Source organism: Callithrix jacchus, chromosome 22, assembly GCF_049354715.1.
Source record: "Callithrix jacchus isolate 240 chromosome 22, calJac240_pri, whole genome shotgun sequence".
Classification (NCBI taxonomy): Eukaryota; Metazoa; Chordata; class Mammalia; order Primates; family Cebidae; genus Callithrix; species Callithrix jacchus.
Genome location: NC_133523.1, coordinates 12,032,285 through 12,053,173, shown reverse-complemented (window position 1 = coordinate 12,053,173; position 20,889 = coordinate 12,032,285). Strand labels below are relative to the sequence as shown.

General features: G+C 53.0%; 1 protein-coding gene across 21 annotated transcripts in view; it reads left to right on the top strand.

The window, feature by feature from the left end:
• CACNA1A (calcium voltage-gated channel subunit alpha1 A) overlaps positions 1 to 20,889 on the top strand; it is a 424,329-nt gene that overhangs the window by 386,030 nt on the left and 17,410 nt on the right. For 15 of the 21 annotated variants that reach the window (XM_078360721.1, XM_078360717.1, XM_078360715.1 and 12 more), the window contains 7 exons: positions 1,891 to 1,974; positions 12,955 to 13,071; positions 13,409 to 13,474; positions 13,647 to 13,762; positions 16,332 to 16,482; positions 18,161 to 18,288; positions 19,570 to 19,666. In XM_078360721.1, coding sequence (XP_078216847.1) covers positions 1,891 to 1,974; positions 12,955 to 13,071; positions 13,409 to 13,474; positions 13,647 to 13,762; positions 16,332 to 16,482; positions 18,161 to 18,288; positions 19,570 to 19,666 — 759 coding nt within the window. Of the gene's footprint in view, positions 1 to 1,890; positions 1,975 to 5,813; positions 5,820 to 12,954; positions 13,072 to 13,408; positions 13,475 to 13,646; positions 13,763 to 16,331; positions 16,483 to 18,160; positions 18,289 to 19,569; positions 19,667 to 20,781; positions 20,879 to 20,889 lie in introns of all 21 variants that reach the window. The other 6 variants (XM_078360718.1, XM_078360727.1, XM_078360720.1 and 3 more) reach the window with 2 other exon arrangements.

Genomic DNA, 20,889 nt, shown 5'->3' with positions numbered 1-20,889 from the left:
AGCGCCTACTGTATACTCCATGCTCATGACTCACATTCATCGTCAGATTGCTGTGATAACCCTGCCTTCCAGAGAAGGGCACAGAGGCCTTTGATTATGTCTGATGGGCACTGGAGAATAAACACACCCACTCCCTCTCCATGAGGTGGGATAACTCTGCGGTGTGTGCTCTCTGCTTCCCCCGGAGGTCCCCACTGAAACTGAGCCCCAGTTGTTAGTGCTAAAGCTGATGGCCCAACCACCTCCATGAGCCCTCCAAATAGGAGACCAGCACAGCTCTCAAGTCAGGCTCCTTCTCTGTAAGGCAGAGGGACTACTTCAGGGTCACACTGACCACCCCAACCCCTGACCTGGCCTCTGCTTCTGCGAAGACACTCAGAAGGCCCTGTGTTTTGTGTTTTGAGTCCCACTGACCCCAGAGGGGAGGCCATCTCTTTGACCCAGACTCTTGGATCCGGACAGGGGTGCCACCCATTACCATGTCAGTACTCAGTTGAGGGGAGTCAGAGGAAGGGGGAGGGCCTGTGGGACTGTTTTCCAAACAATGCGGAGTATTTCTGTATTTTAATAGCAGAGAGGCTATGCTTGTGTTTCACCTTGAGCCAGCACCCAGTCTAGGAATGTAGCAGTCAGGATAGATCAAGTGAAGCTGCAGTAACAAACAGCCCCACATCTCAATGACTTACACTGATGAAGGTTTTTTACACTCAGCAGAGAAGTTGTTTGCCTCACAGTTACTCAGGGACCCAGGCTCCATCTGAAATGTTACTGGTTGCCAAGCTCAGGGTTGAGAGGCTAGAGAGTCCAACGCTGACCAGCAAGTGGCCACACTGTTTCCACTCACAGCACGTTACCGCACCTAGACACACACAGCCCCATCTAAACACAGGGAGGCCAGGCAGTATGTGTACCTGGAAGGCCCCAAAGCCCTGTTCTGTTCTGCACCCCGTTACTGTCCTCCTCCTCCAGGTCAGGAAATGGAGGCTCCGAAAGGAAGCCACTTGCCCATAGCCACACAGCTCTGGTAGCAGAGCTGGGATTTGAACCCAGTCTGCTTTCTTCATGAGCATGCTGCCGCCTAGTGGGGTCCTGAATATAGACTCTGGGCTCTCTGAGGTCTGGGTTCAAATTCCGGCTTTACATCTCTGTGCTGCTGCCCTCAGGCAGATGAGTGGCTTGGCTCTTTGAGGCTTGGTCACCTCCTAGAAAATGGGTGTAGCCAGGAGCGGTGGCTCATGCCTGTAATCCCAACACTTTGGAAGGCCAAGGTGGGCAGATCACTTGAGGTCAGGAGTTCAAGACCAGCTTGACTAACATGGTGAAACCCCATCTCTACTAAAAATACAAAAATTAGCCAGGCATGGTAGCATGTACCTGTAGTCCCAGCTACTCAGGAGGTTAAGGCAGGAGAATTTCTTGAACCCATGAGGCAGAGGTTGCAGTGAGCCAAGATCATGCCACTTCACTGCAGCCTGGGTGACAGAGCGAGACCCCATCTCAAAAAAAAAGGAAAGAAAATGGGTGATAAGCCTTCCCTCCAGGATCTTCATGAGGATCTCAGTGATGTCATTTATAAAGCCCCTGGGGTCTCAGGAGCCCTCAAAAGTGCTAGAAAGGCCATAGCTCTGAAGGGCAGCCCCATCCCCATGCAGCTGAAGCAGGGTCTGGAGGCCCCCTCTGGAGCCAGGCTAATCATGGGAAGGTCCCCAGGGAGGGAGACTCAACACAGATGATGTTGAACAGCCCTTACCACAGCACTTCGAACAACCACAGGTGTCCCGGGCACTCCGCTGATTGGCAGCTGTGTCCCTCACATGCCCCCAGCCAGCCTAGGGGGCCGGGGAACCAAGCCCTCTGTTGGCATCTCTGTCTTGTGGGTCTCCATTCTAGAATTACTTCCGCGATGCCTGGAACATCTTCGACTTTGTGACTGTTCTGGGCAGCATCACCGATATCCTCGTGACTGAGTTTGGGGTAAGTCTCCCGCCAGCTTCTCTCTGGGCGACTCTGGGCTGGATGAGGCAGGTGGCAGGTGGGGGAGGGAGGATGGTCCCAGAAGCAGTGGGTCCCGACAGCCACAGCTGGCTTGAGCCAGCACTTGGCCAAGACCAGAGAGGGAGAACTGGGGACCCGGGGACAAGGGCAGCCCCTCAGGAGGGCATCGTGGGAAGATGGGGGTGACCAAACCCTGGCTGTAGGCTAGCACTGTGGGGTGGGCTTCCCTGCCTCCTGGCCTAAGAATTAATCATGCAGATGAGCACATTGAGAGAACTGAGACACTTGAACGCTCTTAAAGCCGAGCCTGCTCCCAAACACCCCATCATGTCGGGAGCCCAGAAAGAATGAGTTTCCGGTCAATTCTGATTGAACCAACCCTCTCTTGGTTCATGGGCAGGGAGAGCCACAGCCCTCAGGCCAGAGTGGGGACACCACTCCCAGGGCTGTAGGGGGAGAGTCCCCAGGATGTCCTCCCTCCTTTAGCTCCAGGCCTGGGAGACTCCCAACATGGGGTGTCTCTGGACCTCTCTGTGGCAGCCATATTACACAGGCCATATTGCCCTTCCTGTTTTCTGGAAGACTCAGAGCCCCAGAGTTCCTGTCCCAGACCCTCTCCTTGGCCATCTGCCAGTAAGCCCAGGCTTGGGGGCCCTCAGGAGACCGGGGTGAGGGTGGAAGATCCTTGCAGGTGAAGCAGTGGTCAAAGGGCATCAAAGCCAAGGGTCAAGGGTGACATCAGTGTCATCTTAATAATAAAAATAACAGTAGCTCACAAGAATCACAGCCTTGCTGTGCGCCAGGGAACTGTGCCAAGCAGTTTACGTGGATTGGGTTCAGGCAGAGGCCTTGGTCTCAACACGGAAGAGAATTTCCCTCAGAGGCGTCAACTGAAGACACCTGTTGGAAGCAGATGCTCGGTGCCACAAACAAAAATCAGCACTGAGGCAAAGGATGTTTTAGCAATACAATTTTTACCTCCTGGACTGCAGGAAGGGTATTTCTGGTAGCCATTGTGCCACGAGAGTACAAAGAACAAAGCGAAAACACACAAATTAATCCCTTACGCATTTGGGGTCATCCTGACAGCTGTGTCTGATCTCCATTGGCTGGAGCCAGACCTCACAATCTAAACCAAAACCCGACTGGCTAACAGCTTAAAACTCTTCTAAGCAGGTAGAAGCAATGGAGAGCTGGGACATGCCTGTGAGCACAGATATCTTGGTTAAAAGTACAAGGACATAGAATGTACTACGTGTCTGTAAGCATGGCATGTCTAACAGCTACTAGGACAGAGTTTAACAAAGAGTTATTAGCACACGTAGGATTTATTCTTCTTTTTTTTTTTTGAGACGGAGTTTTGCTCTTGTTCCCCAGGCTGGAGTGCAATGACGCGATCTCGGCTCACCCCAACCTCCGCGTCCTGGGTTCAGGCAATTCTCCTATCTCAGCCTCCTGAGTAGCTGGGATTACAGGCACGCGCCACCATGCCCAGCTAATTTTTGTATTTTTAGTAGAGACGGGGTTTCACCTTGTTGACCAGGATGGTCTCGATCTCTCGACCTTGTGATCCACCCATCTTGGCCTCCCAAAGTGCTGGGATTACAGGCTCGAGCCACCGCGCCTGGCAGGATTTATTCTTTAACAAGAAACGAAACTTTAAAGGGGAACTTTTCTGCTTCTTATAACACCCAAATGCAGAGACCACTGGTGGAGGGATGGGAAGGACATCCACAAGGGTGGCAAGGTACCCAGTAACCAGCCTCCACCATGGGGAGCTGTTACCTGCCCAGGTGCTGAAGTGGGGAAGGAACCTGAGCAAAGGACAAGGAGAAGCCATCAAGTGGGAGCTGTCCTGTCAGCAGACGGAGAGCAGTGGGGGATAAACTTGCCAACCTTTGTCTCCCCCTGCCCCTCACCTCCTGCCAGAGCCTCCCGTCGGCCAAGGTAAATCGGAAGGAAGCTGAATATGATGCTCAGGGCAGGCAGAGAAGTCAGGAGAGCAGACCTAGGTGTGGTCAGACCTGAGGACAAGGGTGTTGCCCCACTTCACAAATGAGAAAACTGACCCTTGGTCAGGCGCAGTGGCTCACACCTGTAACCCCAGCACTTTGAGAGACCAAAGCTGGTGGGTCACCTGAGGTCAGGAGTTCAAGACCACCATGGACAACATGGTGAAACCCTATCTCTACATAATACAAAAAAAAGCTGGGTCTGGTGGCGCACACCTGTAATTCCAGCTACTCAGGAGGCTGAGGCAGGAGAATTGCTTGAACCCAGGAGGCGGAAATTGCAGTGAACTGAGATCACACCATTGTACTCCAGCCTGGGTGACAAGAGTGAAACTCCGTCTCAAAAAAAAAAAAAGAAGAAAAAGGGAGGGAGGGAGGGAGGAGAGAGAGAGGAAGAAAAGTGATTCTCAGTGCTTGGGGAAGTGAGGAACACTCCCAAGGTCACAAATCAGGCCTGGATGACTCCTGAGAGTACAGTGACAGCCCCTGTGGTGTCCCAGTCAGATCCCCCTACAGAAAAGGATCCGTTTGCCTGCTCGTCCATCCTAGAAGCCCAGGAGGGGCTGGGGAACCACACAAAAGAGGAGGCCATTCTAGGCCAAGCTCGGTGGCTCATGCCTGTAACCCCGGTACTTTGGGAGGCTGAGGCAGGCAGATAACCTGAGGTCAGGAGTTCAAGACCAGCCTGGCCAACATGGTGAAACCCTGTCTCTACTAAAAATACAAAAATTGGCATGGTGGCAGGTGCCTGTGATCCCTCCTCCTACTCGGGAGACTGAGGCAGGAGAATCACTTGATTCTCGGGACGTGGGAGGTTGCAGTGACCCGAGATTGCACCACTGCACTCCAGCCTAGGCAACAGAGTGAGACGCCATCTCAAAAAAGAAAGCAAAAGGCGCAGTGGCTCACACCCGTAATCCTAGCACTTTGGGAGGCCAAGGTGGGTGGATCACCTGAGGTCAGGAGTTCAAGACCAGCCTGGCCATGATGGTGGAACCCCATCTTTAAAAAAAAAAAAAAATCAACGTGAATTGCTTGGCACAGAACCTGCTAGAAAAAAAAAAGGTGTTTTGATTATTATTATAATAGCTGGTTATTATTATGGTGGTGGTTATTATTGCTATTGTTATTATTATTGTGAATGGGTATGTCGTTTTGTCAGCTGGCCCTGAATTATAATCAGTGTAAGGGAAAGATAGTGGTTGGGTGTTTGCACCCTTCTAGAACTATTCACTCCCAGCCTGGAGTAGGGAGTGGCACATCCTGGCAGGCAAGGAGGTCTCAGTTGCCCCTTTCTGCCTCCCAGGTAAGCCTACTAGGTCTGAGACCAGGGCTTGGCCAGGCTGAGGCAGGAAATGGCAGACTCTTGGGAGGAGGGCAGGTCCCTGGGGCGGGCGTGGCAGAGGGCATGTGGCAGTACTAACCACGGCTGCCTCAGCTGCCGCCCCCAAGTAGCTGGGGTGACGTGGGTTTGCCCTGTGTGCAATGGATAATGACTCTGTTTCTTGTCTTGTCTCTTTTCATGCCTGCTCTTAAAACTGTATATTGGCGCAACGCCGTCTGAAAAACTCATCCAATCAAAATGCACTATGAAATTCATTTGTTCATCCATGACGTGGTCTGTGTGTTCATACACCAATGACTTATCTCCTCACCCACCGCCACCACCACCCCCACTCCCCGCCCGGGAACCGAAACCCATTGGTCTTTTGGCACTGGTTACAAATCAACCTAAAAAATGCTGAACACGCCTCCCCAACTGCCCCCGCCCGCCCGCTCCCCCTCATCTTCAACATCTGCATCTAGAATCCGGTTGGTCTTACTTCTTTCTGAAGTCTAAATGCCTTACATTACCTGTGAACGCATCTCTTGCTCAGGCATTGCATGCCACACCCTGCCTCTCCGACGTGGGATGCCTGGCGCTCTCCCCACCCCTCTGCTCCTCTCTGTCTGTCCCTCTGTCCTCCCGCCCCCAGCCCTGTGCCTCCCACTTCCTGCAGATTCTCTGTTTTTATCTGGTTCTGAATGGGGGTTTTCTGTTTGGGGTTTGTGTCTTTTGCAGAGGAAGGGATGGGTTTTCCCAGTGCAGCACCTCTGTCTGTCACCATTCCACACACACATCCCTTACACTCAGAGACAGTGGAGGCAAATCCACTCCCTGCCACCTCTCACCACTGCTGTCCCCCATTTAGCTCCATGGAGCCCAGGCCCCAGGAAAGCTGCCAACTCCCTCCTCGCCCCTCCAGCTCTCTCCAGCCTGCTGTCCCCAACCCTCCATCTCAAACCCACAAGATCTTTGGCCAGCAGAGACCTCACTCTCCAAGTCTGATGGAGGAGACCTGCAGGCCAGGTAGTGTGCCGGCAAAGACTCTCAGGCTGGGGAGCTCAGAAGTGTCAGGCTCAGGTCTGGTAGCTTCATGAGGTCCTTTCCTGGAGCCCTGAACTGCCCCTGCATACACAGTCACTGCACACAGACACTGCACACACTGACACTGTATGCACACAGTCACTACACACAGACACAGCACACAGTCACTACACAGAGACACTGCACACACAGATACTGCACACACAGTCACTGCACACACTGACATTGCACACACAGATACTGCACACAGTCACTGCACACACTGACACTGCACACACAGATACTACACACAGTCACTGCACACAGACAGCAGACACACAGTCACTACACAGAAACACTGCACACACAGATACTGCACACAGTCACTGCACACACACAGTCACTGCACACAGACACTGCACACACTGACACTGTATGCACACAGTCACTACACACAGACACAGCAGACACAGTCACTACACACAGACACAGCAGGCACACAGTCACTACACAGAGACACTGCGCACACAGATACTGCACACAGAAACACTGCACACGCAGATACTGCACACAGTCACTGCACACACAGTCACTGCACACACTGACACTGCACACACAGATACTGCACACAGTCACTGCACACAGACAGCAGACACACAGTCACTACACAGAAACACTGCACACAGTCACTGCACACACACAGTCACTGCACACAGACACTGCACACACTGACACTGTATGCACACAGTCACTACACACAGACACAGCAGACACAGTCACTACACACAGACACAGCAGACACACAGTCACTACACAGAGACACTGCGCACACAGATACTGCACACAGTCACTGCACACACTGACACTGCACACAGTCACTGCACACACACAGTCACTGCACACACTGACACTGCACACAGATACTGCACACAGTCACTGCACACACAGTCACTGCACACAGTCACTGCACACAGACAGCAGACACAGTCACTACACAGAGACACTGCACACACAGACACTGCACACACTGACACTGCACACAGATACTGCACACAGTCACTGCACACAGTCACTGCACACAGACAGCAGACACACAGTCACTACACAGAGACACTGCACACACAGACACTGCACACACTGATACTGCATGCACACAGTCACTACACACAGATACTGCACATAGTCACTGCACACACAGTCACTACACAAAGACACTGCACACACAGATACTGCACACAGTCACTGCACACACAGTCACTGCACACAGACAGCAGACACACAGTCACTACACAGAGACACTGCACACACAGACACTGCACACACTGACACTGCACACAGATACTGCACACAGTCACTGCACACAGTCACTGCACACAGTCACTGCACACAGACAGCAGACACACAGTCACTGCACACACAGTCACTGCACACAGCAGACACACAGTCACTACACAGAGACACTGCACACACAGACACTGCACACACTGACACTGCATGCACACAGTCACTACACACAGATACTGCACACAGTCACTGCACACACAGTCACTGCACACACAGTCACTGCACACACAGTCACTGCACACAGACAGCAGACACACAGTCACTACACAGAGACACTGCACACACTGACACTGCATGCACACAGTCACTACACACAGATACTGCACAGTCACTGCACACAGACAGCAGACACACAGTCACTACACAGAAACACTGCACACACAGATACTGCACACACTGACACTGCACGCACACAGTCACTACACACAGATACTGCACAGTCACTGCACACACACAGTCACTGCACACAGACACTGCACACACACAGTCACTGCACACAGACACTGCACACACTGACTGCACACACATACTGCACACAGTCACTGCACACACAGTCACTATACACACTGTACACACAGTCACTATGCACACACAGTCACTGCACATAGATACTGCACACAGTCACTGCACGCAGACACTGCACACACTGACACTGCACACACATAGTCACTGCACACACAGTCACTATGCACACAGTCACTATGTGCACACAGTTAACTGCACACACACGGTCACTATACACACACTGCACACAGTCACTATGCACACACACAGTCACTGCACACAGAGACACTGCATGTACAGACACTACACATAGTCATGACCTCTCCTCTTTCTCACTCATTCTCTAATTTTCTCCTTTTTTTTGAGACAGAGTCTCTGTCACTCACGCTGGAGTGCGATGGCATGATCTCGGCTCACTGCAGCCTCCACCTCCCAGATTCAGGCAATTCTCCTGCCTCAGCCTCCTGAGTATGTGGGATTACAGGCATGTGCCACCATGCCAGGCCACTTTTTGCATTTTTAGTAGAGATGGGGTTTCACTCTGTTGGCCAGGCTGGTCTCAAACTCCTGACCGTAGCATCCAAAAGTGCTGGGATTACAGGCATGAGCCACCATGCCCAGACTCAAATTCTTACTCACTGTCCCTGTCTCTGTGTCACACACACACACTGCTCCTCTCTGCTACATCTACCCATGCTGTACACATACTACAGTACACACTGCACACATCTCCCTCCCTCCCCCACTTCTCAGCTCCCTGCACACTCCTCATTCTGTTAAATCTCACCTGCCTCTGCCCCTCCCCTACTGTCCCTTAGATGGATGCCCTAATGACGTCTTGCCCTGGGATCCCTTCCCTGCTGGCAATACACAGGCACTCACCCACCAAACATTTAATGAAGCCCTATTTGGTGCCACAGATGGAATTATGGGCAGCAGCAGACACCATTAATGTCCCCCACTGCCGCCACATACGGTCAGGTGGGGGAGGCAGGCATTGGTCAAATAACCTTTTGACTCCACTTTAAATTATACCTGCACTGCGAGCTGAAGATGGAGCCTCATTAACAAGGCACAGAGCATTCCAGCCCCAGGAAAGCATGTGCAAAGGCCCTGTGGTGGGTCGGAGCCTGTGGGGAGTCAGGATCTACAAGTGAGGGAGTGTGGCTGGTGCAGAGACAGCAGAGAAAGATTGACCTGGAGACAGTGAAGATGGCAGAAGGGGACAGGACCCTGGGCTGGGAAGGGTGGTACATTGTTGTGGGATTTGAGCTTTCTCCTAAGCACCAGGAAGGGCCTGAGAGAACAGGAAGCAGGGGAGACATGACTGGTCATGTGACTAGACAAGCTCAGTCTGGTTGCAGGGCAGGGAACAGCTTGACAGGATGCTGGGCTGGAGGTGGGCACCAGGAAACTCAGCAAGAGCTGACAGTGGAGAACAGAGAACAGTGGGAGGGTTGTCCCTCTCAGATGGATCTCTGCAGGACCCAGGGAAAGATCAGGTTGGAACTGATGGGATGAGAGGTACCTGGGAGCACTCAGGTCTGGTTTAAAACTGGGAGATAGGCCAGGAGGGTGGCTCATGCCTGTAATCCCAGCACTTTGGGAGGCCAAGGCAGGTGGATCACCTGAGGTCAGGAGTTCAAGACCAGCCTGTCCAACATGGTGAAACCTCATCTCTAATAAAAATACAAAAATTCACTGGGCGTGGTTGCCTGTGCCTGTAGTCCCAGCTACTCAGGAGGCTGAGCCAAGAGAATCCCTTGCACCCAGGAGGCGGAGGTTGCAGTGAGCCAAGATCGCACCACTGCACTTCAGTCTGGGTGTCAGAGCGAGACTCCATCTCAAAAACAAAAACAAAAAACTGGGAGATAGAGGTGAGTGAGTGCCAGGAAACGGCCAGGTTGGGGGAAGAGAGCAGGTGTGGGCATAGTGAGTTTGAGGTGCCTTTAGGACATTCAGAAATAAGTCACATAGGTGAGTGGTTATGGGGGCTGGAGCTTGGAGGTGAGGTGTGCAGTGGCACAACTTGTCTGGAGACCTTAGGTGGGTGGTCTCCCCATACTGAGCACTTGCGAGATACCTGAGCACGGTGCTGGAGGAGGAAAGACCACAAGCACGCTGTCCTCGTGTCTTCCAGGGGCTGTGTGCCACCCCCGTCACATTCTAGCCAGGAAGTTCAGGGGAGGCGTTGAGAGGAAGCTGCACCTCCCAAGCTGTGGGATGAAATGTGGAAGCCAGGAATAGGGAGCTTGCCAGAAGTTCTGGGGGCAGTGGAAAGACTTGGTACAGATTCAGAAAGAGATGGAGGGTGGAGGAATGCAGGCTAGTACCCTTGCCCCACTGCCCCAAACCCTTCCCGTCTCCACCTCTACCCTCCTCGTGTGTCTTCTCCCCCCTTGGCTCCAAGAAGGGAAGCATGTTTTCTGCATGCATCTCCCTGCCAGATCCTTGGCTTTTTTGCATGGCTGCAAGCTTCCTCTGCTCTCCCCCCAAGCCCCCCCTGAGGCTGCTTCCAGGGTCTGCCTGCCTTCGCATGCCTGGCCGAGTCCACATGTTATGATCCGCCCCATGAAAGGGATGGCTTGTACTCTGGGGTTGAACGGGAGGGGGCTGGGGACACCTGAGCCATCGGCCCCATCCCCAGGTGGAGCTGGCTGGCCAGGCAGAGATGGGGGTCAGGGCAGCAGGACACAGAGAGTGACTCTCTTAGCCAAGCTGGGTTTGGGGGCTTATTCAAGGCACTGGAGACATTCTTACACCAATCGAGCCCATTGTGATCAGGGTAGGATCCCCAAGCCTCCTTCCCCACCCTAGAGGCCTAACGACACACGGATATGTCCCAGAGAGTGTCCTGGACATTGCTATCAGACGCAGAGGCCTCTTGCCAGCCTCAGAAATTCCTTGAACTCCAGTCCTTGCCTCTCACTTCCCAGGCCAAAGCTAGCACAAGACGCAGATGTGGTGGCCGGGAAGCCCTCTGGAAGTCGACAAGTAGGATTCCCATGTAATGCATCACCCAAACTGGGGCACTTGTGAAACCGGGAGGGAGGCTGTGAATGTATGGTCACCCTGTGCCATTTAGGGGGATGCAGGTGAGACCAAGTTCAGTCTTGCTGTGTGGCCTGTACTCAGGGCTCCTGCAAATCCCATAGAACAGTCTGATGAAGGCCCCTTTACTGGGGAGACCCTCTACTCCTCCTGCCTTCAACCTGCTGGGTACTGGCCAGTGAAGAAGGGTTTCCACGTCTGCCTGAGGCTGGGGTCTCAAACTCAAATGCCTCTGGCAGCCAAGCAAACACCAGTCAACCAGGAAAGCAGGTGTCATTTCTAGAACTCGAGGACCTTGGAAAACCAGAGAGCATGTGGCCTGCTTCCAGGGAGCAGTTGCAGCCGGCCCAGGGTTGCCAGAAAGCCAGATTGGTGGGCAAAAAGCTCTTGATTTTTAAATGACGGCAATAATTTTTAATTAAAAACAAAGACAAATGAAAAAACACTGCTCAGGCCCAACAAAAGAGCTTTATTAGCCAGATTTGGCCCACTCGTGACTTTGAGCCTCCCACCCCCCCAACCAAGGTCCCCTGAAGCCCCACCATGGTCGCAAAACACCAGCAGTCCATGTCCACCATCTCTAGCTGGTCTCCCTGGCTCCCCAACTCTCTGGCTCCCCGGTTTTCTAGCTTGGGTGGGAGGAGGCAGAGGCAGTGACTAGATGGGGTTTTTGAGCAGAGGCAGTGGCCACCCAGGAAGGTCCTGGGGGCAGGGATGGCCCCACCTCCCGGCCCCCAGCACCCGCCCCTTGGTGGGCCTAGGCTGATTTCTGAGCTCACCCACCCATGGGAGCTGAGTGCTTCCTGCTTCCTGCAGGCCTGGTCCCGTGCTACTCCACCCAGCCCCAGAAGCTGAGAAGCCATCCCTGAGAGGGGGGAAAAGGGCCCCAAATGCATCTTCTCCGACTCAGCGGGCAGCGAGGACTCACCCTGCAGCCGAACAGCCCCAGCTCCCTCCCGTCCTCCCCATTCCCGCTCGCCAAGGGGGTAAGAAAAGATGCTCTTCCGCTTCTCCCAATTGGCTCGAGCCGCTGCTCCTCTTGGCCGTGGGGTGAGGTCAGGGCGGGCAGGAGTGGGTGGGCAGCTCGGCAGGGCAGGGCAGGGCAGGGTGCCCGGTGAGTCCCATGACAGATGCATTTCTGGCCCGGAGCGTAACATGCCCTCGGAACCCGCACATGTCCACCAGGCCTGAGCGTGCTGGCGACCTCCACCCCTACCCCTGCCCTGGTGTTTGTGCATTGTACACGTGTGATAGATTCCGCAACTTGACCGGCTTGTGTCCTTTCGTCTCAGTGCATTTGGTTGTTGGGAGAAACAAAAACCATCTCGATTTTTTTCCTGATTGGATGATTCTGATATATTTTCTTTTTCTTGTTCTTTTGTTATTTCTTCCCCATCCCCATTCCTTTTTCCTCCTTCCTTTTTCTTTCCTTTCCCCATTGTGGGTTGGGCTGGCAGGGAGGGCTTACGCTTTTGAGTTGATGCCTTTTCCTCCCTCCCACCCTCTCTCTCCCAACTTAGTTCTTTTCGAGTTTTTCCTCTGCATCATTGCATTAATAGTGCTTTCTCTCTCCCTCCTTATTTGGGGTCTGGCTTGCTTTTTTCCTGTTGGTTGGCTTCATGTAGGGGCCTCTGTGAGTGGTGACGACTCTGAGCCCTTTGGGGTGGGTGGATGGTCACCCCTTTTCCTCCATCTCCCCAGAATAACTTCATCAACCTGAGCTTTCTCCGCCTCTTCCGAGCTGCCCGGCTCATCAAACTTCTCCGTCAGGGTTACACCATCCGCATTCTTCTCTGGACCTTTGTGCAGTCCTTCAAGGTGAGTCCTCATTCCTCCTGCTGGTCCAGGGCTAAGAAGACAGGTGACCCCCATGCTCTGGCTGAATGTAGAAGTCAGATGGGAAGTGCCTCTGTGATATAGTCATGCAGAGAATCTGTTATCTGCAGGGCTCTTGTCTAACTTCCCACCCCTGGTGTGTCTTCAGAACTGTAAGGGCCTCATCCTAGAGCCCCCAGAGATGCCCACCAGCCCTAGCAGGACTCTAGTGCAGCATGTAGCCACCCAACCCAGTGGGGCAGAGCACTGGGACAAGGGAGGAAGACGGTGTGGCTGAGGGACCCCCAGCACTCTTCTTCATTGCCTCTTTTCCCACCAGGCCCTGCCTTATGTGTGTCTGCTGATCGCCATGTTGTTCTTCATCTATGCCATCATCGGGATGCAGGTGAGTCCCGCACCCCTAAGGTCCCCAGGGTCTCCCAAGGAGGGCAGCCACCCTTAGGAAGGGATGGGTGAGAGAAGCCTGGTCCACAGAAGCAGCCATGGAGGTTGAGCTGGGTTTCCCAGAAACCACTGGGGGAATGGCAGCCCCTGGTCGTCACCCTCGAATTCCACAGGTGTTTGGCAACATTGGCATCGACGTGGAGGATGAGGACAGTGACGAAGATGATTTCCAAATCACTGAGCACAATAACTTCCGGACCTTCTTCCAGGCCCTCATGCTGCTTTTCCGGTGAGAAGGGGGCCTGCCTGCTCTCATAATTCTGTTCCCTTGGTGGGGGTGCCTGCCTTCATCCTTCTGTTCCCGTAGGGAATGTCCCCTCCTCTTCCAATGGAGGACGTGCCCTCCTCCTTCTCTTCCGGTAGGGGGCGTGCCCTCCTCCTTCTCTTCTGGTAGGGGGCGTGCCCTCCTCCTCTTCCGGTGAGGGGGTGACTGGATGTGCTTTTATCCTTCTTTTCCCCATGAGGCTGGAAATGGGTGTCTGGAGGCCCAGGAATCCTAGCAGGGCAGAACCAGAGAGCCCTGGGACATAGTCATGAAGGTCATTTTCCAGGCATTATCTCCCTGAATCTTCCTGACCACCTTGTGAGGAGGGGATTCATGGCAGCCCTGTCTGGCAGATGAGAAAACTGAGGCTTACAGACCGTGACACTTTATTCTTGGGTTTGTCATCCCGGCTTCACATAAAGTTCCTTCACTCGTTGAGTGGAGGGTTACTGAGCACCTACGGCATGCCAGGCACTGCTGTAAAAACCAGGATGCAGCAGGAAGTAGAGAAGAGGAAAAGAAACATTTTCAGCACTTTGGAAGCTAACATCCCCATGGGGAAGACACATAATCAGGGAACAAATTATAAAGGATGCTAGAAAAAGGATGAAATGCAAGAATAAAAGGGAATAGGGCTGGGTGCAGTGATTCATGCCTGTAATCCTAGCATTTTGGGAGGCCAAGGTGGGAGGATTGCTGGAACCCAGGAGTTTGAGACCAGCCTGGGCAGTGAGACCCCGTCTTTACAAAAAAAAAATTTTTTTTTAATTAACTGGGCATAGTGGCACGCACCTGTAGTCCCAGGTACTTGGGACACTGAGGCGGGAGGATTGTTTGAGCCCAGAAGTTCCAGGCTACATTGAGCTATGATTGTCCCACTGCACTCCAGCCTGGGGAACAGAGCGAGACTCTGTCTCCAAAAAGAACAATATATATTTTTGATTTTTTAAAAAGACATAGAGGGAGATAATGGTGATAGGTGCATGATAATGTAAGTGTGCTTAATGCCACTGAATTGTACACTTCAAAATGGTAAAGTTTGCTGTGTGTATATTGCAACAGTAAAAAATACATATTTTTTTAAATCTAACAACAAAAATAATAGAGGGCTGGTAGGTTGTGCCTCTCTGAAAGTGTGACATTTGAGAGAAATTGGCAAGGGAGGAAGCCATGTGGATAATGGGGAAGGGCAGTGCCAGCCGAGGGTACTGCCTGTGTAAAGGTCCCGAGGCAGGAGTGTGGCTGGCATGTCTGGGGACTGTGAGAATCCCAGCATGCCTGGAACAGAGTGATCCAGGGAGAATATGAGATGACTGTCACCTGAATGGAGGGGAGCTTTTCTTTTCTTCTTTTTCCCCCCCCCCCCTTTTTTTTTTTTCAGATAAGAGTTTTGCTCTTGTTGCCCAGGCTGGAGTGCAATGGCGCAATCTCGGCTCACTGCATCCTCTGCCTCCCAGATTCAAGCGATTCTCCTGCCTCAGCCTCCTGAGTAGCTGGGATTACAGGCAAATGCCACTACGCCCAGCTAATTTTTATATTTTTAGTAGAGATGGGGTTTCATCATATTGGTCAGGCTGGTCTCGAACTCCTGACCTCGTGATCCGCCCACCTCGGCCTCCCAAAGTGCTGAGATTACAGGTGTGAGCCACTGTGCCTGGCCTAGGGGAGCTTTTTTTTTTTTTGAGACAGAGTTTCGCTCTTGTTACCCAGGCTGGAGTGCAATGGCGCGATCTCGGCTCACCGCAAACTCCGCCTCCTGGGTTCAGGCAATTCTCCTGCCTCAGCCTCCTGAGTAGCTGGGATTACAGGCACACGCCACCATGCCCAGCTAATTTTTTGTATTTTTAGTAGTGACGGGGTTTCACCATGTTGACCAGGATGGTCTCGATCTCTTGACCTCGTGATCCACCCGCCTCGGCCTCCCAAAGTGCTGGGATTACAGGCTTGAGCCACCGCGCCTGGCCTAGGGGAGCTTTTTTTAAAGCATACCAGTGACCAGCCCAAGCAATGCAGGGAGACCCCACCTTAACAAAAAAATATTTTTAATTGGCCAGGAGTGGTGGCATGTACCTGTAAACCCAGCTACTCAGGAGGCTGAGGTGAGATGATCACCTGAGCCTGGGAGGTTGAGGCTCTAGTGAGCAGTGATTGTGCCACTGTACTCCAGCCTGGACAACAGAGCAAGACCCTGTCAAAAGATAGAAAGAGAGGAGGAAGGAAGGAAAGGAGAAAGGGAGGAAGGGAAGGGAGAGAAGGGAAAAGAGGGAAGGGAGGGCACACACCATACACATCAAATCTTACCCTAGACCAGTCGAATCCAAGTCTGCTGGGATGGGGTATTGGTATTTTTTCAAAGCTCCCTGTGGACTTCAGTACACAGCTCCCAGAAAAAGGAGGTGGTGATCCAGCTGGGACTTGCCTGGCCAGCTCCAGAACCCAAGTGCCAGAACCCATGTGTGCTCCACCTCCCAGGGAGGCGTTGGTGCCCAGTTGGGGCTGGGTGCCCGAGCCTCTGATTTCTCCCTGTCTTCAGGAGTGCCACCGGGGAAGCGTGGCACAACATCATGCTCTCCTGCCTCAGCGGGAAACCCTGTGATAAAAACTCTGGCATCCTGACTCGAGAGTGTGGCAATGAATTTGCTTATTTTTACTTCGTTTCCTTCATCTTCCTCTGCTCATTTCTGGTGAGTCTGTGGACACCGTGAGGGCCGGGTGGGCTCCCTAAGTCTGTCTCCCTTTCAGGGGAGTGGGTTTCTCTAGAATGTGGCTGTGTCAAAGGTTTGTTCCCTCCAAGACTTCTTTGAACCAGCCTGGGATCAGGTGACCCTGAGCGTCTCAAACTCAGAGCTGTTGACATTTGGGGCTGGCTGATTCTTTGGAGTGGGGTCACGCTGCGCCTGCACAGTACTTAGCAGCATCGCTGTCCTCCCCCCGCCAGATGCCAGCAGCACACGCCACCCCTTTCTCCTGCTTCGACAACCACAAAGGTCTCCAGACATTCCCAAATGCCCCTGGGGGATGGGGGTGGGAGTCGGGGACAGAATTCCCCCATTTGAGACCCAGTGAAATATTTCAGCCAGGCGTAGTGGCTGATGCCTGTAATCCCAGCACTTTGAGAGGCCAAGGTGGGAATGTCACTTGAGCCCAGGAATGCAAGACCAACCTGGGCAGCATGACGAAACCCATCTCTTTAAACAAAAAAAACAAATTGAGGGCGGGTGCAGCGGCTCACGCCTGTAATCCCAGCACTTTGGGAGCCTGAGGCAGGCGGATCATCTGAGGTCAGGGGTTCAAGACCAGCCTGACTAACATGGTGAAACCCTGTCTCTACTAAAAGTACAAAAATTAGCTACGTGTGGTGGCAGGTGCCTATAATCCCAGCTACTTGGGAGGCTGAGGCAGATGGAGGTTGCCGTGAGCAAGATTACACCATTGCACTCCAGCCTGGGAGACAGTGAGACTCTGTCTCAGAAAAAAAAAAAAAAAAGATTGAATTAGCTAGCTGCACCATGGTGCTGCACACCTGTAGTCCCAGCTACTCAGGAGGCTGAGGTGGGAGGATCACTTCAGCCCTGGAGGTCGAGGCTGCAGTGAGCCATGATCACACCACTGCACTCCAGCCAGGGTGGCAGAGTGAGATCCTGTCTCAAAATTGAAAATAAAAATAAAAATAGGAAAAATTTGGCCTTGCTGGGGGGCAGATGTGGGAGGATTTGGGGTCACGGTGGTTCTCTTGGTGTTGGTCCTAGCCTCCGCTCCCTCTCTCACTGACTCTGTCTCTTTCCGTCATTCTTGTTTTTTTTTTCTTTTTTTTTTTTTTTCTTTGAAACAGAGTCTTGCTCTGTCACTAGGGTGGAGTGCAGTGGCGTGATCTCAGCTGACTGCAGCCTCCACCTCCCAGGTTCAAGCAATTCTCCTGCCTCAGCCTCCCAAGTAGCTGGGATTACAGGCGCACACCACCAAACCCAGTTAATTTTTGTATTTTTAGTAGAGATGGAGTTTCACCAGGTTAGCCAGGCTGGTCTTGAACTCTTGCCCTCAAGTGATCTGCCTACTTTGGCCTCCCAAAGTATTGGGATTACAGGCATGAGCCACCACGCCCGGCTGGTCTTTGTCTCTTTGTATCTCTCTCCATCTCTCTCTGTCTCTCTGTCTCTTCCATCTCTACACTTGATCTCCCTCTCACTGGCCCTCCTTGTCCCCCCATCTCTCTGACTCATTTCCTTTCCCATCTCTCTATCCCTGGCTCCATCTGGGCCTCTGTATATGTGTTTGGGTCTGTCTGTCCGTATCCTTCACCCTCACTCGTTCATTCCCTCCATCTCTGCCCCGACTCCATCTTGGTCCCCGGTGTCCCCACAGATGCTGAATCTCTTTGTCGCCGTCATCATGGACAATTTTGAGTACCTCACCCGAGACTCCTCCATCCTGGGCCCCCACCACCTGGATGAGTACGTGCGTGTCTGGGCCGAGTATGACCCTGCAGCTTGGTAAGAAATCACCCCAAATCCTCCAGCCACAATACACGCCTCTCCCGGGAACTGGAACAGCTCGGTCAGGCCCCAGACCCAGGAGCACTGGGCTCCAGGGGTCCTAGCAGGGGTCTCACAGGTTCAGTCAGGAGAGAAGGCATAAGAATCATCGTCCTTGCATACCCCAGATTAGACATGTGGGGTGCCAACGCTGCCCAAACCCTGGACTTTCTGGAAAATGAGGGAGGGCATCAGCCATGACGTGTCCTCAAGAGCCCTCTCCTCCTACGAGCCTCTCCCGTCTCTCACTGTGAAGTCTCCAGATGGTGAGGACGCATTAGCCAGGCTCCAGGGAGAAAGCCAACAGTCCTCAGCCTCAGTTCTCCCGCGAGTATAGGGAGGAGGCTAGCCTGCCCTTGGCAGACAGGGTGAGTTGCAACATCCGGGTGGCAGAACTCAGCTCCTGCTGGGACCCGTGAACCTCGGAGTGAGAGGTCACACAGGCCAGGGAGGGCACAGAGCCTCAGGGGCCCTCGCATCTTTGTGGCCACAAAGGCAGTGGGTGCTCCCATCTGGGTAGACACCAGAGAGCCCCCTCGTCACTGACAGGCAATGGTTTCAGAGGGTGGGTTCCAACTTGTACACGTGTATTGAATGCCCACCCAACACCAAGCCTTGAAGGGCACTCGGGGATCTGTCCAAATACCTGGAGCCTACCAGCCACTGACTGAGGATTCTAGTCCAGGCTAGGCTTGGGGCCTGAAGAAGCATTACTGAGGGGGCCCTCAGCAGGCTAAGCCCCATCTTCCTCTGGCCTCAGTGCTGGAGAGGAAGCCCCACGAGGAAGGTGGGCAGGAGGTGGTCTTGCTATTCCCGAAGCATCAGGTACGTCCTCCAGGAGACCGAGAGGCTGGGGAGAGCCGTGGGTGTGGGGCTTGGCTTTTGGCTGGTTCCTAACTCTTCCTCTTTTGATTTTAGGTCACAGCAGTTGGATGCTGTCCCCAAGTCCTCTATTCCACATGCTCCCCCCGCCCCCTGTAGCCCATGTAGATTGTGGAGGAGGCAGATGCAGAGAGAGCCCCGGGGGAGGTGCCCTGCAGTACAGAACCCCTGGCACGCCCCGACTGAAATCCTCCAGTCCTGGGTCTCCCCAGTGTCTGGAGACTTTCACTTGTCCCAAGTCTCTCCCACTCCTGCAAGCCAGGGAGACCCCTGCCTCAAGCATCATGAGCTCGCCGTGTGCCCAGGGAGCCCGCGTGAACACCCTGCCTGCACTAACCCCCTTTCTTCTCCTTTCAGCGGTCGGATTCATTATAAGGATATGTACAGTTTATTGCGAGTAATATCTCCCCCTCTCGGCTTAGGCAAGAAATGTCCTCATAGGGTTGCTTGCAAGGTTTGACTTCCACTAAAACCTGCTAGCATCCATGGAATGAGTGTGGCTTGGGGTTCTTCAATATATATATTTCATATATATATATATATCTAAAAAACAGAGCCATCTCTCTCTCTTGCATTAAACTAGAAAACTCTCTTAGCCAACAGAATGCAGTCATGTAGACCAATGAAGCATGGAACATATTTCTTCCTTCCCTTCAGCCTTCAGCCATCTTTGCTTGCTCTTAGCTGAAGCTGCCCATCCTGGGGTCTCCACGGCACCCCAAATCAGACACATCCCCTGGGGGATTGTAACTTTGCATTTCTCCCCCCACCATCACCTCCACACTCTCCCCCTCCACCCCTCACCTCCCAAAGCCCCAGTCCACCTCTTCTCCCCGGCCCCAGCCCCTCCTCCCCACCTAGGCCCCCTCAGAGACCAGCCTCAGCCAAACCAGAGAACATGACCCAACTTTAGAAATGGCAATGATGGCTGGGTGCAGTGGCTCATGCCTGTAATCCCAGCACTTTGGGAGGCTGAGGCAGGAGGATCACTTGAGCCCAGGAGTTCAAGACCAGCCTGGGGAACATAGCAAGAACCCCCTTCTCTACAAAAAACTTAGCTGGGCTTGGTGGCAAGTGCCTGTAGTCCCAGCTACTCCAGAGGCTGAGGGAGAAGGATTGCTTGAGCCCAGGAGGTGGAGGCTGCAGTGAGCTATGATCACACCACTGCACTCCAACCTAGGCGACAGAGGGAAACCCTGTCTCTTAAAAAAAAAAAGCAATGAACAAAAGCATGGATGTATGTCTTCCAAAGTGAGAATCCCCCCTTCCCTCCACGTCCCTCCAGAACCATAGCTCAGAGCCCAAGCTGAATCTGACTTTTCTCTTCTCTCTCTCCCTGCTCCCGAGCAGTGAAGTAATCTTTTTTTAATGACCTTTTCTTCCATTTTTTTCTCCTCTTTTCCATTGATTTGAAATATCTATTTTGTCATTCTCTGCATCTTTCTCTCTCTCTTTTTTCGGCTCGTGTGGATTTCTTTCTTCCTTCTTCTGTTCCTCCCACCCCTCTCCCTTTGGTTCTCTGTTCCCATTCCCGTTTTGTTTTTGTTTTTTTGTTTTCGGTGCTGCCAGGGGCCGCATGCCTTACCTGGACATGTATCAGATGCTGAGACACATGTCCCCGCCCCTGGGTCTGGGGAAGAAGTGCCCGGCCAGAGTGGCTTACAAGGTAGACTACCC